The 14,888-nt window shown below is 49.6% G+C and overlaps 1 protein-coding gene across 1 annotated transcript in view; it reads left to right on the top strand.

The window, feature by feature from the left end:
- Positions 1-14,888, top strand: part of DOP1B (DOP1 leucine zipper like protein B) — a 107,598-nt gene that overhangs the window by 31,800 nt on the left and 60,910 nt on the right. Inside the window, 8 exon segments of the mRNA XM_036851233.1 lie at positions 1,507-1,688; positions 2,077-2,247; positions 7,519-7,708; positions 9,478-9,514; positions 9,517-9,575; positions 9,928-10,051; positions 11,888-11,997; positions 12,614-12,728. Of these exon segments, the coding sequence (XP_036707128.1) occupies positions 1,507-1,688; positions 2,077-2,247; positions 7,519-7,708; positions 9,478-9,514; positions 9,517-9,575; positions 9,928-10,051; positions 11,888-11,997; positions 12,614-12,728 (988 nt within the window).

The raw sequence follows: 14,888 nt of genomic DNA on the forward strand, positions 1-14,888 counted from the left end.
TAACAGGTGAAGACAGAGCTTAGTTCTCCTCCTCCGAGATCATGGAGAAAGCCCACAGCTGCAGTATCGATAAGTGAGTCACAGACATGGTTTCCTAAAAGCTGTGTCTTCAGGACTGGCCAGCTGATACTTGTTGAAACTGGGTGACGGGTACTTTGCTGTTCTACCTGCTTTTCTATGTGTTTGAAAATGTCCATAATAAAACGCAGTCTTTCCTGTGCATTTCCCACAGTTGTTTCCTCTCTTCCTCGACACCTCAGTTCTTACCTGCTGTTACAGCATGTGTTTCCAGGTCACCTCCTCAATTTTTCTTTTTGACACGAGCACATTAAAAAAATTATTTTGTTGGCTTGCCCTTTGTTTTAAGCTATCAGACTCTTGCAAATAATAGTTTAAGGTATTTCTTGACAACCTCTAGGTATAGCTGGTCTTTTAGATGTAGGTTTATTGAATTTGAGAGTTCAATTAGACCACATGCTTCTGATGGAAAATATTATTTTGCTTCCTTTCCCTTTATCTCCTACATAACCTCATTATGCAGGATCCCATTTCTCTGCCTGTTTGAACATAGGCATGGCACCGTGACTTACTCTGGCCAGTGAGATGAATGGAATAATGTCACTTCTGGCACAGGCTTTAGAAGCCAACTCTAAAGTTGGCTGTGAAGGCCTTTGAGAAGCTTTTTAAAAAGCGTGGACTTTACCCTGTCGGCTTTCAGTAAATATTTGTGTGAGTTGTATGGATTGTTCCACTGTGATGACGGACACTTGGTGTAGAAGATTGAGTCATGAGGACCCACCCAGTGCTCTGCGTGTGGTCACTCGATGCCATGAAGACCGGCGTTGACCTACTCCCGACAGGGAGAGGCCGTGTTAGCAAGAAATCGCCGACCGTGTTTCTCAGGTGCGGCCAGTGCCCGGGGATGCTTTAGCGCAGGCCAGGCCTGTGTCCTGCCGGAGGAGGCCCAGCTCAGGGGGACTGTCATTCCATGCCAACAGGGATCTGACTTCCTCCTGGGGAACTGAATGGTGAGGACGCAGGAGTCATGGCCTACAGGTGCGTCCCACATACTCAGGGCCACCTGGCTGTGCAGCCAGGTTGGGATAATGATGGGGAGATCCAGGGCTTCCGTGGCGCACAGACGAGGGTTTTCCTGGGGACGGGAAGTCTGTGTTCTGCTTAGTCTCGTGTGTAGACTAGAGGCTTCCCCAAACAGAAGCACACAGCTCCATCAGCAACTGGCCTGACAGGGGCAGAGTCCCTTTGAAGGGATGCAGGGTTTCCCTTCACTGCTGGGGGCTTCCCAGCCCCGCGTCCCTGATGCTGGCTCGTGGCACCCCCTCCCCAAGCCCTCCCGCGCAGTCCCTCTGTCCTCTGTCCTGTCCTGTCACCCACCTCTTACAGCCACACAGGGGCCTGCTGGTGTCTTCCTGGCCTCGGCAGATGTCCTCTCCACAGTCAGTGTCACTGCTTTCTTCCTTATGTGCTTTTCCTCTTGTTTTCCAGGCTCTCCAGAGTAACCTGAGGTATTCCTTGCTGCCAAGACGGCTCGTTATCAGCAAGAGATTAGCTCAGTGCCTGCATCCTGCTTTGCCCAGCGGTGTGCACTTAAAAGCCCTAGAAACCTATGAAATTATCTTTAAAATTGTGGGGACCAAATGGCTGGCCAAGGATTTGTTCCTATACAGGTATGGTAGCATCCCCGCCGTTTTACTTTTTTATTACCCAAGTAATCCATATTTCAGTTCACAAGATGAGAAAATGATAAACAAAAAAATACAGAGGGGTGTGTCAGTTCACCATAAAGCCATCACAGAGGTAACCAGGGCTCACCTTCTGGAGTATGTCGTCCCTGACTTTTCTCTAAGTCGGAGTGTAACGTGCATACTGCCTGTCACCTGCTCTGGGCCAACAGTTCATTGTGACCGTCTCCTGACAAGCGAGCATCTCCATCACCAGTGTAGGTGGCCGGCTGGCTGGCTGGCTGCTTTTGAAAACCCCCTTGGGCTGGCCAGCCCCTTGGAGCTTCTGAGCAGGTGTCTCATTTTCCCTCCTCTCCCTTTTTCTGTCCCAAAGCTGTGGGTTGTTCCCCCTTCTGGCACACGCAGCCATGTCGGTGAGGCCCGTGCTGCTTGGCCTGTACGAGAAGTACTTTCTCCCGCTGCAGAAGCTGCTCCTGCCGAGCCTCCAGGCCTTCATCATCGGCCTGCTGCCCGGCCTGGAGGAGGGCTCGGAGATCTACGACAGGTGGGTCTCATCCAGAGCTGACGGCTGTGCCCATCCAGGGGGGCCGCCCGTGTGGTTTGTATTTTATTTCGCTGCTGTGTAAGAAACAGGGACAGTGGGGCTTCCCTGGTGGCGCAGTGGTTAACAATCCGCCTGCCAGTGCAGGGGACACGGGTTCGAGCCCTGGTCTGGGAAGATCCCACATGCCGCGGAGCAGGTAGGCCCGTGCGCCACAACTACTGAGCCTGCGCTCTAGGGCCCACGTGCCACAACTACTGAAGCCCGCGTGCCTAGAGCCATGCTTCGCAGCAAGAGAAGCCACCGCAATGAGAAGCCCGTGCACCACAATGAAGAGTAGCCCCCGCTCGCCGCAACTAGAGAAAGCCCGCGCGCAGCAAAGAAGACCCAACGCAGCCAAAAAATAAATAAATAAATAAAAATTAAAAATAAAGAAGCGGGGACAGAAGTGCAGAGACCCATGAAGCAGGGCGGGTTGATGTTTACATTTCTGTGGTGGTCTCTGCCTGACGAAATAGTGTGTGTGCCTGGGAATTACCTCACTTCCAGGTGAGGGTCAGAAGGTAAGAAAGTTTCCTGGAGTCGCAGCCAGTGGGCAGCAGAGGTGGGATTCTACTCCCCATATGTCACATTCTGAAGTCCCCCTCCCTCCTGTTATACGAGGCTGCTTCCAAATGAAAAAGCAAGGCCACGTTTCATTGATGGATAAGCTCAAAAAGGGGCGAGGCTAAGCAGCATAGCTTTTGACAAGTTTCAGAAGCACCTTGGAGAAATTTGTCAAACTCATACGCACGTAAGTTTATGCAGTGGTGTTTGTTTTGGTCATTGCTTAGGAACAGAAGACAGGAGAGAGGCTGTATCCATTCAGATTGAGTATACAGAGTGTCCTGTTTCTCTGGAGAATCATAATGTAAGAGCTCACTTCCAGCGTGTTAACTATTCTGAGTGATGCCGCAGTGATTAACTTCTGTTCATAGGACCCATTTTCAGAGCCCGCGTGCAGCCTGACTGGGAGGTTTAGAAACCTGTGTGCTTGCAAAAGTTTCCATTTGATTACACAAGAAACTGCTCGGAACTTTCCCCATGCCAGAGGCCCCAGCTGCGCCCCCTGGGCCTATTTTGTGTCGGCAGTGACTGGAGCGCGCACGGGGTGTGGAGTGGAATCTCACAGTCAATCCAAAGTCCGCTCAGAGTGCTCCCCTCAAGGAAACCAAATGATCGGAATGGTTTGTGGGACGGTCGCTGGTGACCAAGGGTGCATTAAAGTCACAAGCCTCCGTGCTGGGATTGGATGCGCATCTGACCGTTTGGAGCTTTCACACAGAGCGGATGGTGGCCATCCACTTCCCAGTGGGGAATCCACCTCGGCGGTGCACTGAGTCACTAGGATCCACTTCCCTAGGAGGCAGGGTCTGTCTCGTTGCTGTTTTAAACCTAGCACCGTGCCCTGAGAGGCTGGGTAGGTGTGTGCGTAAGGGAGCAGTCAAGGTCCTATGGGGTCAACAAGAGGACCTTTACCAGACTCTGTTTCTTGACTCCTAGTACCAGGCTCTCTCTAGAGTTCTGATCCATTCACATTTTCCTAACAGATGTGTGTATATAAATGCTTCTTTCCCATCATCTGAAGATGAACACATCAGCTCCCAAAGTGTATTGCAGTTTTTTTAATCTGTAAGAGTGAATCACACCAGGAGCATGTCGGTAGTTGGGGTGTTGTCATCTGTTCTCCTAGTTGATAAACAAACGTTCATGTGAACAGTCGCTAAAGTTGCTTAACACGGGTGTCTTCTCCCCACATTGTGATTTCTTGACGTTGAACCAAGAGCCGAGTGAAGCTGCATGAACCGCCGAGTAGCTGCAGGTGTGACAGAAAGCCAAGCCCGGCGTCTGCAGCCCTCAGAGGTGGGAGTGACTGGCCTTCCGAGGTGGAGGCTGGTCTGGGGTTGTGTGGTCTCAGAGCACAGCAGAGGGGTGACCGCACGTGTCCGTGTCAGTTTGAGAGAGTTCAGCAACGATTCTTCCCCAACGTGCATAGGAATCGAGTCAGACACCCCCGACCCCAGCAAATACTCTGCAGAGACAGGAAGGGGGGCTCTGGGGGCGGGGGGTCGTGATGTCCAAGATGGTGGAAAAGGCGAAGCGGTGAGTGAGTGGGTTTGGGGCTGGTGAGGACGGGTGACTCAGGGGTCTTGTGGAGGCGGGGACAGTTCCTGGTCTGTTCTTGTCAGTGAACCATAAGGGAATGGAAATTTTGGCCAGTGTTAGGACTCGTTATTCACCCTGGCTTTCTAATAACCCTTTGATGTCTGCAGATCACTCCTGGCCAGAATTCCTTTCTAAAGTGCCCATGAAGTAGCCATGTAGTGTGCTGTGTTTTGCTGTACGGAGAAAACAGGATTAGTGGTATTGGGGGCGGGGGAATACTCCACTTCTGTTCCGAGAAGGCGGAGGGGAAGAAAGCAGGCAAAACCCGGCTCCCCAGAGATGCCCCTTTAAGTCAGTAGCTCTCAGCCCGGGGTGGTTTCTGTCCGCCAGGGGACACTTGGCAATATCTGGGGACACTTCTGGTTGTTACACCTGGGGCGGGGAGGGTGCTTCTGGCATCTAGCGGGTGGAGGCCGGGGGTGCAGCTGAACGTCCCGCAGTGCCCACGCTTGCCTCCACAGCACGGGAGCGTCCAGCCCCAGGGGGCCTCAGGGTGGAGGTTGAGAAACCCCGATTTAGATAGTAGTTGAAAAAGATTTATTTTCTTTCTTTCTTTTGGCTGATTCCAGGCACCATGATGACGAGCTCTGCTGGGTCTAGAGCTTTCCCCCCCTTCTTTGACGTATATCCGACTATGGTGGTGCGGGGCGCTGTTGTCACTGCCCTGCTTGTTCAGACGGTCACACCCCACGCTGTTCGGTCTTGTGACAGCTCGGCTTTCCACGAGGGTCCATTTGGCAAGCGACCGCAAGGCCAGAGTCGTGCAGTGCCTGGGGCTCACGGCGCACGGCCTGTGTCCCTCACCTGCCGTCAGCTGAGGAGAGGAGAGCGTGTCGGTGCCGTCAGCGTGAGCTCGCGTTTGCAGGGGGCATGAAAGCAGCAGCCAGGGTGGCTGAGGGAGGACGGGAGGAGCAGGCATTGGGGGTTGGTGTGTGTGTTTTGTTTTGTTGATTGTTGGTTTTAAATGGAAAAGATTACCGTTCTGGGCACTAAACTGTGCACACTTATTTTGGAACTTCACCACTGAGGTGCTGTGAGTAATTCTTACTTAGTAGGAAGTTACTTAGTTTTTAACCCCAGTTAGCTTGTTCTTTACTTTGCTCTCCATAGCAGAGTCCTGTCATAATTGCCATTTTCGGACCTGTAGCATCATTTCAGTTTTTAATATCCATTAATTTTTAGAATAAAATGGGAATTTTTATATTTATATATAAAGCTGTGTTTCTTTAATAAAGAAAACTAGCCAGTGTTCTGTAAATATTGAAGAAAGGATAGCATAAGTGGCATTCCCCAGGCTCTCAGACAGTGGAACCTCTCTACTGTGGAACAGCCCAAGTGGCCAGGGTTCCGTGGAACGTACTTTGGGGATATGCTGTCCTAAGCAAAGGGGATGTGACAGCAGTGTGTGCACTGTAGTGTCTGTGTTGGGTTTTAGCTAAGCGGTGGTCTTCTGGGATCCTGGAGAGAGGAGCACTCCAGGGCCTTCCTAAATTAATCTGTTGCTGTGGGAATCTCTTCCTAGCTCAGGACCACGCTTTCTGTCCAGAGGACACGGTGACCCATCTGCCCGACTTACTGTAACCGCAGCTGCTGAATGGTGCTTCTGCCCCAAATTAGGGCCTTTGTTTGGTTGTTTTCAGAGCTGGGCAAAGATAAGCTCTATTTGTTTGCTCAGCCTTGATAGGAGACCCATCAGTACCTTTAGCCACTAAACCATTCTGTGTCCTTCTCCTAAACGTTTGGGTGTTACTTGTGCGTCTTCATTTTTTTTCTCTGCATCTTTTGCTACAAATATTTTACGAGTCAAAAAGAAGGCTTAAGGAGACTAGGCTTAAGGAGAACAAAATTTATTTTTAATATCAAAAGGTAGTTGGCATTTTTTGTATGAAATGTTTTAATATACACGGTAGTGGTTATTAAAAAGTAAGCTGAAGACAGTTTGGCTTATAGTAAAAGGGAAAGAGTGGCATTCATCTGACAGTTTTTTCAAGTGCCAGCTGTGTGTCAGACGCTCATCTGGGCACTGGGGGGCGTCAGCCAGTAGAGCAGACCTGGTGGTGACGGTGGCTGTGTGGCCTCAGCGTCAGCTGTTCTCCTGTGCTGAGTTTTTGCTCAAAGACTCTCAGGTATTTTCACAACATTTGCATCCCTTTTCCCTACCATAGCTGAGAGCTGAAACGCACAGAGGTTTCACTTCTGTGCGAGTGAAATCCCTTTGTGGGAGTTTGCCTCCGCTGTTGTACTGATAGATGCTATCACCTGGCCCGCAAGCTTTGTGTTCGCAGTCGGCGGGAAGGTGCCCCGTCAGCTGCAGGTGCACCCCGAGCGGAGAAGGGCCAGGCCTCGGTCAGTGTCAGTGGAAAAACAAGCCCGCACCCACTGATGCTGCTGCTTCTCTTAGAGGACGGCCGTGAAGTCGCTGACGTCGTGTCACGGGAGACCTGGATAAAGATAAAGAGACGAATGAATGCTGGCCGTCCGCAGGAGGGCTTCCTGGAGTGGGAGCCGGTGTATGGAGGTGCTGTGGGCAGAGTGATGGGAACTCGGCTCCAGACCTTCTGGAATGTGCCGTGCGGCAGGAGGCCCAGGGGAATGTTGTCCCCAGTGTTTCTAAAATCCGGTGTCACTGGGCACATTTTTGGCTGTGCTCAGGGCGGGGGTGTCTTTATCATTACTTAGGTCTTCAATCAGTCACATTAGCCTTTTTTTTTTTTTAAATGACTCCTACTTTTATACAGAGTGGTTGATCTGCTCATCCACTTTGGGGCAGTGGAACCTGTAAGCACCATGGCGTCCACAGCAAGGCCGGAGGCGGAGACGGATCTCTGCCACAGTGTGACACAACGGGTCAGATGCCGCCTCTTGGCCAAGAAGCCGCACCCCTCGGTGACATGTTTGTCTTAGCAAATTCAGTTTCAGTGACAGCCAGCAGGTGGACAAACACAGAAGGGGGAGAGATGGCAGCATCTCCAAATGAGGAGGAAGATGGTGCTTCCCGGCCAGGGAGAGTGAGCAGCGCCCGTGAGAGCCCGCGCGGTGCGCCCTAATTCTATGCTCTCCCGCCCACAGGACGGACGCGCTGCTCCTGAAGCTGTCCCTGGTGGTCGGCAGGGAGGTCTTCTACGCCGCCCTCTGGGGGAGCGTCCTGGCGAGCCCGTCCATCCGCCTGCCCGCCTCGCTCTTTGTGGTGGGCCACATCAGCCGGGGCTCGCCCGGCAGAGAGCAGAAGTACATGCTGGGGACCGACTACCAGCTCACGGTGGGTGCCGTGCTCCCGGCGGGGTGGCTCCCCGGCACAGGTGTCACCGGGGCCACGGGGTGGGGAGCGGGGGAGGGAGGGGGAGGGGAGGGGGCGGGGCAGCGGGAAGCAGAGGCGCTCTGAGGTTGGGCAGGCGAGGAGGCAGCATCACTGCGTAAGCGGCGATGGCGGCGTTGGCTTCTAACACCTGCCTAACACCTGCGTCACGTTTGTGTATTCACGCGAGGAGGGCCCTCCGGGAGGCCCCGCAGCGTCCACGTTACGGGTGGCCGTCGACGGCGCTCCGCGGAGCCTGGCTGGGGTCTGCTGTTGAGCCACAGCCTCGTTTTCTTCCCCTGCCCCGTCACACCGCCCACTGTGCCCGCCCAGTAGGCTCGCTCCAGCTCCTGCCGTCATCCCCGCCGCCCTCCTCTCCTCTGGCTGCTCTCACACCTAGGTTGTCCGTGCCCAGGCCCCTCTTCTCTGGCAGCGACCTGCCTTCTCATGACCTTGAAGAATGGGAACTTATCAGATCTTTCTCCCTTTTCCCCAAACTTACCATTTGTTTAATGGCCTGCAGTCTGTCGCCACCTAGTGGTGGACCCAGGCTTTGAAATTAAAATGTTCAAAACTGAATCCATCATTAACAAAGTTGCACCGATTACTTACCCCTCTGAGTCCATTCCTCTTTGCAAAGTGCGAATAATGGAGCTTCCTCACGGGGATCTCTGAGGAAAAGAGTGATGGAAAGGATATCTGCTTAGGGCAGAGGAGACCCTCAATAGTCACGTTCCCTTTTTCCCTGCCCTGTCAGTACCACTTTGTTTCTTTCTCCGTTTTCACTGCCCTGCCTCAGCTTCTTAGGTCTCGTTCCTGGACCATCACGTAATTTTCTAACCGGTTTCTCCCCATCCCTTCCTCTCCCCGTCCAGTCCTTTTTTGGTTGGTAACAGATTCACTTTGCTAAAACATAGCTTTGCTCAGATCTGTACTGTGCTTGAAAAATACCTGTTTGCTGCAGATAAAATCCATCCTCAGGAGTATTCTAACAGTCTGCAGCCAGCTCACCAGACGCCTCACTCTCCACTTCAGGCCCATTACACTCCCGGAGCTGGCTGCCTGGCCTGGCCTGGCACGTCTGTGATGCTGTCTTTGCTCCAGCCAGCCCGTCGACCTGCACTCACTGCCGGTGCCTCTTCTCCCCCGTCTCAGCGTGTCTCCTGCCTGTATTACGAAAAACTCAGCTTACCCCCAAAGCTTCACTGTTCTCGCCAGTTGAAAGATCTCTCCCTCTCCTCTTCCCAGTTCTCATAGCTTTTTGTTACCACTTGTCTTATGGCTCTTATCTATTATGCAGCTGTATTACATCTATCTATACTCAGAAAAGACACTCAAAATGTCTACTTAATTGCTTTGGAATCCATTTGACTGACACTCTTTGGAGTTTTAGTGTAGCTGAAAGTTCCTATTGGCACCTAAATGTATTCGTTTCTGGGATTATAGAATTTGAGGTCTTAGAATCTGACGATCTGGTCCAAAGCCCTCCGTCTCTGAGATCGAACAGTGAGGGCTGCGGCTGAAGGTCTTCCCGATGTCACACAGCCCCCTAGCGTCTGGAGCTAGAACCAAGTTTCCCATATTTATATCCTATTATTCTGTTCCACACGATATAACACGGTGGTTTCAAGATTCCCAGGAAAAGTTATTTTCATTTTTATGACTATAAAGAGTAGCCTGCGAATGATGTCCATGTCTTGGCATGAAATGTTCGGGCTTTTTGTCTTTTGTAGGTCAAGTCCTTATGTGCGGCCCTGTTGGACTCAAACGTGCTGTGCAAAGAAATAATCTGGAGATTGTCCTGTTCTTCTTCCCATTTTATACCTGTCTGGTAAGCCGTTTGTGCTCTTCGAGGGAGAGTCGCTGGTCTTTCCTGAGGAGGCCGTGGGGTAGACGGGAGAGGTCCGAGCCCTCTCGTCCGAGGGGAGGGCAGCCACTCAGTGACCAACCATTCGCTTTCAGCCGTTCAGGGTCCTCGGTACATTTCTGTGAGGGTGGTTGTTCCATAGCGAAAATTGAATAGCCTCTTTCCCTGGGCAGCGTGTACAAAACCATCCCCTTTGAGAACCGCCCTCTTTAAGATAAAGCTTTTGTAGATTGGTAAGGAGGGGCCACATGTCAGCAATGCCGGCGATTTCCTATGTCATCTCCTTGCAGTGTAGTTTTCTCTTTCCTCCTCATAGGATTCCAACGAGAGAGCCATCCCCCTGCTCCGGTCCGACATGGTGCGCGTCCTCTCGGCCGCCACCCAGACCCTCCTGAGAAGAGATATGTCTCTGAACAGAAGGCTTTACGCGTGGTTACTAGGTACTGAGTAATACGTGGGAGTTGAAAAGTCAGCGTTAAGGTGAAACCTTTGAGTGCTGATTTTTGGAATAAAGTCGCAATCTTGTTGATACATTTCTGCATCACAAAGTGTGGAAAGATAACACGGTGACTGAATTGGCACTGGTCAGCTGAGTTCTGCTGCCTACCCCCGCATTTTGGTTGTTTTGCAGCTGTTACATAAAAACACGGAAGTAATGGGATTTTTAAAATGTTAACCGAATTCCATTTTAAGAAGCTTGGAAGACCACAAAATGTGGGAAGGAACTGAGGGTGTCATGGTTTCGTAGCTGCTTATTGTGGTCAGATTATACTTAACTCGCTAACGCTGGGTCGTCTCTGCTGAGTACACGACTGAATTCACTTAAACTCATAATAGGACTAAAAACAGTGCCATTGAGAAGGTTCACATGATACTGAAGCTTCCTTATTAAAGCCTTATTCAGGTAGGAAGAAGTTTCATGGGATAAGACTGTGTGTGAGAAAACCCAGAAACATGGAATATATGTAAAAGAAGGTTTTGTCTGGATGGGAACGTTTGTGGCATTGACACGTTTGGGGAGATATTTGGATGACTTTGGAAGAGCATGAGACCCCGGTTCATGTTTCTGTGAGCACGTATTCTTGTGAACAGACTGCAGACCTGTAGGAAAAGAGCCATTGACCGTTGGTTGGATGGAAGGCTTCAGGGGGACAAGTCCAGGAAATCACAGGGCCTAAAATTCCCAAGTCCATGTACCTAAGTGAAGGTGGTTTACAGAGCGATTGTGAAAAAACTCCGTAGTTTTTTTTTTTAGAAAGACTTTATTTTTTTAGAGCAGTTTTAGGGTCACAGCAAAACTAAGAGGAAGGTCCAGAGAGTTCCCACCTCCCCCCTCCTCCCCGCCAAGCACGGCCTACCCTATCACCACATCACCCACTGGAGTGGCACGTTTATTACAGTCGAGGAACCTACACTGATACCTTATTGTCACCCACAGTCGGCTGTTTACACAAGGGTTCACACTTGGTGCTGTGCATTCTGTGGGTTTAGACAAAGGTATAATGACATGCGTCTACCGTTATAGTGTCACACAGAGTACTTTCCTGCCCTAAAAATCCTCTGCTTCTCAGCTTTTTTTTTTTCAACCCTCATAGATCTTCTCATACCAACGTCAGAAAGTCCTCTTAACCTTTTCTTCCCCTAGTTGTAAAACTTCCAGAAGTCATAGCACAGAAGCTTATGAAGGATTTCCAGAAGGATATTTACAGGCTCTCTGAGCATTTTTGTTAAAAGAATGATTTTGTTAAATGCACGGCTGCCTTCCAGTGGGGCTAGGCACACTGTATGTAGACAGGACCCTGGACCCAAGTTCAGTACCGGCTCCGACATGCTTAGCCGCGACCCCAGGAGTCCAGACTGTCTGCTTAGAAAGATGCTGTTCCTTGCCCTGAGGACCTTAGAGACTTACCAAGGCTCAAAAGGAGGGCATATAGTTGAGAATACCTTGATTTTCACATAGTGCCATACAAATAAATACTGGTTTTTAAAAATGATACTCCTTCCATTAGATCCTCGTAATCATACTTGTCGAAGACAATCAGGATGAATTCTTGGGGTAAACTAAATTGATGCCCGTTGAGATGGAATTCTGCCTGTCTGATCCCTGGCCCACCACTGTCACAAGAAAATAGGTCTTGGTTTTGCTGGATCTGATTTTGGTTTTCTGTTGGAGGAATTCTATTTTTAAAAATGTCAGAGCGTGAGACCTTTGCACAATAAGATGTACTTTAAATGTATAGATTTCTTTACAGCTCATGGTGCTTGTTCTTTTATAGGTTCAGATATTAAAGGAAATACCGTTGTGCCGGAATCGGAAATCTCAAATTCTTATGAAGACCAGTCCTCGTATTTTTTTGAGAAATATTCCAAGGATCTTTTAGTTGAGGTAAGGGAGCATTTCTGGAAAGTAGATCCCAATTAGGGCATTCCTGACCATGGTTCTTCAGTGGAGTTCCTTGTGGGACCTCAGAAGTAGACAGGGGGCCTGTTCCTTAGTACACGGTTGGGAAAATCTCGTGTATGGTTGTCCCTTGGAATCTGCAGGAGATTGATTCCAGCACCCCCTACCCCACCCCACCCCCATGGATACCAAAATCAACAGATGCTCAAGTCCCTTATATTTATAACTTGGCCTAGTATTTGCATATAACCTGTGCTCATCCTCATACCTTAACCCGTCTCTAGATTACTTATGATACCATCTCTAGATTACTTACGATGTAAATGCTGTGTAAATAGTTGTCGAATACAGTGTAAATGCTATATAAGTAGTTGCCAATGCACGACAAATTCAAGTTTTGCTTTTGGGAACTTTCTGGAATATTTTTTTCCCGAATATTTTCAATCTGCAAGACCCACGATATGGAGGGCCGACTGTAGTCACCTCGTGCTGCATGACTGCTTTTACTTCTATCCCAGAGCATTTAACAACTAGAACAACCAATAAAGTCATACTGTACTTTATATAATACCCTAATATGTGGCTTTAAAAAAAAAAATAGGGTCTGGCTGAGATACTGCACCAGAAGTTCCCTGATGCTGACGTGGAGGAACGCCACCACATGTACCTGAAGCCTTTCCGCATCCTTCTCAGTCTGCTTGACAAGCCAGAAATAGGTAACATTAGATGAGCTTTACCATCATACACCGTTAAAACTCCGGTGAGATACAATCAACGTGTTATTTAGAATACAGTTTAATCTTTGGAAGTTCAGAATCTTGAAGTAGTTTAGTCATGCTGTGTGCTTCAGTTTTCATTATCTGGGCACCACTTAAAAGTTTTGCACAATTACTTGAATGTTTTTGTGAAGAAATTAGAATGCCTTTGAGCTGTCGTGCTCGTCTGCGCGCGTGCCTGCAGGGCACGTACAGTACTGACCTTGTGAGAACGTTTCTTCAATCAAATCATTTCTTCAACTGAGCCTTGATTGTATTCTCAAGCAAATAGGGGACGCTCCTCCATCTTTTTGCCTTGTGACCCTGGGCAAGCCCCTTCTGCTGTTTGGGCCTCAGTGTTTTCCTCTGTCAAATGAAGGGGTTTGAACTAGACTCTGGTTCCAAAAGGGTTGCCCCTTATATACCGTGGTCCCCTGGGCACCCATTGAGGAAAATGACCTTCTCTCCCTTCCTTTAAGAAAAAGAAACTGCCCCGGTATCCATTCACTGTAAGATCTCAACATCTCATCTCTTGAACACGGTAACAGGGAAGGAAACCCCCTTCTCCGTGGGATTCATCCCCGATGGCATCATCTGAGTGCTCAGGACTTGCCCACCGTCTGGGCGCCGTTTGCAGAGAACGAGAGCTGAGGGCATTCGTTAAGTTCCTCCGCCCTCTGGCCTCAGGATGGGGACCCTTTGTTTATGCATTCGGAGACAGGCGTGGGGCATCTGTGCAGCAGGGAAGGTGCTAGGCTCTAGGTGTACAAAGGGAAACAAGGGCTTCTGGTCAAGGGAGACGGAAGGGAGACTGAGGTCCTGGTGTGTTTTCACTGCTGTTAATAATAATGGTGACACTTTTTTGAGCAGTTCTTTTGTGCATCGTTAATACGCATCTCCAAGCATACTTCTGTACCTCCAACAACCCTGGGGGGTAGATTTTCTTACTATACACATTCTACAGAGGGAGAGACTAAGGTTGAGCAAGGCTAAGTCATTTGCCAGGGGCCACCCAGGAACTGGGACTCAAACTCTGGAGTCTGTTTGACTCCAGAGCCTGAGCCCTCTTTGTCAGGACTCTGCTGCTTCCTTGATGGCACTCGGACGGCCCATCCCCGAGATGTTACTCATGTAACACCAATGAACTTGGGTACCGTGACAGGTGCAGCTCTGGCTGTTCCTGACCAAAGTCAAAGCACGAAGCTTTTGTGCCTCCAGGCCCCGCCCTTGGAGATGGGTGTTTTACGTCAAGGCTTTGACATGAGCCAAGTAAAACGTTGAGCTAGCTTGGGCTCCAGGTCATATTTTCTGGAGGGGGGTGAATGGCAGGCTTCTGCCCCATCCCAGCAAATTCGCCCTATCTGATAATTTAGTTTTCCAAGGAAAGACACACTTGAAGGGCAAAGGAGTGGATTGATAATGTAGAGTAGAAGGCATAGGAGGGTCATAGGTCAGTCTTATCTGTGCTTTGGCTACCAAGCTTTAGCCACCTCCTCATTTCTTCTCCTTGAATCTTGACCACAAGCTTTCTTTCACTAGTAAAAAGCATTTGGCAGTCTTATGCTATAGATAAAATACACCTGGGACTTGTAGTGAAAGAGAGACTTTTTGTCTTTGGAAGCATAAGAGATTAGATTATTTGCTGATTCCTTGTTTGACAGAGCTTTTGTTTTCTCTGAATCATCCTGTGTTCACTCCTCTGAATACATGAGTGGGAAGTCACACCCTCCCATCTGGCCTGCTGGTTGATGTTTGTGGAGCAGAAATGTCCAGCCGCCTTCCAACTGCCTGTCTGGCAGGGTCCAGTTCTTTTGTGCCATCTGAGGCTTTTCTGGGTTGGTGTTATTTCTTTTGTGTCGTTCTAGCTCATCAGTAAAAGAATTCAGAATAGGAAGTTGCCCTACTCTGTTAGTGCTTCTGTGGAGTGACAGCCTCTGGCCAGGCACTTTCTGCACACTTAAAACATTTAGCCCACTCCCTGCCTCCTTCGTGAATCCTCCTGGGGCAAGTTATTCAGCGTCTGGGCCTCAGTCCTCTTGTCCCCTTGTAATCAGGACAGCCCACCTGATTGCATACCTAGTTCTGTGGCTATTGTGAGCATTAAATAAGTTAATAGTTATA

The sequence above is a fragment of the Balaenoptera musculus genome, chromosome 4 (genome assembly GCF_009873245.2).
Source record: "Balaenoptera musculus isolate JJ_BM4_2016_0621 chromosome 4, mBalMus1.pri.v3, whole genome shotgun sequence".
In the NCBI taxonomy this organism is placed as follows: Eukaryota; Metazoa; Chordata; class Mammalia; order Artiodactyla; family Balaenopteridae; genus Balaenoptera; species Balaenoptera musculus.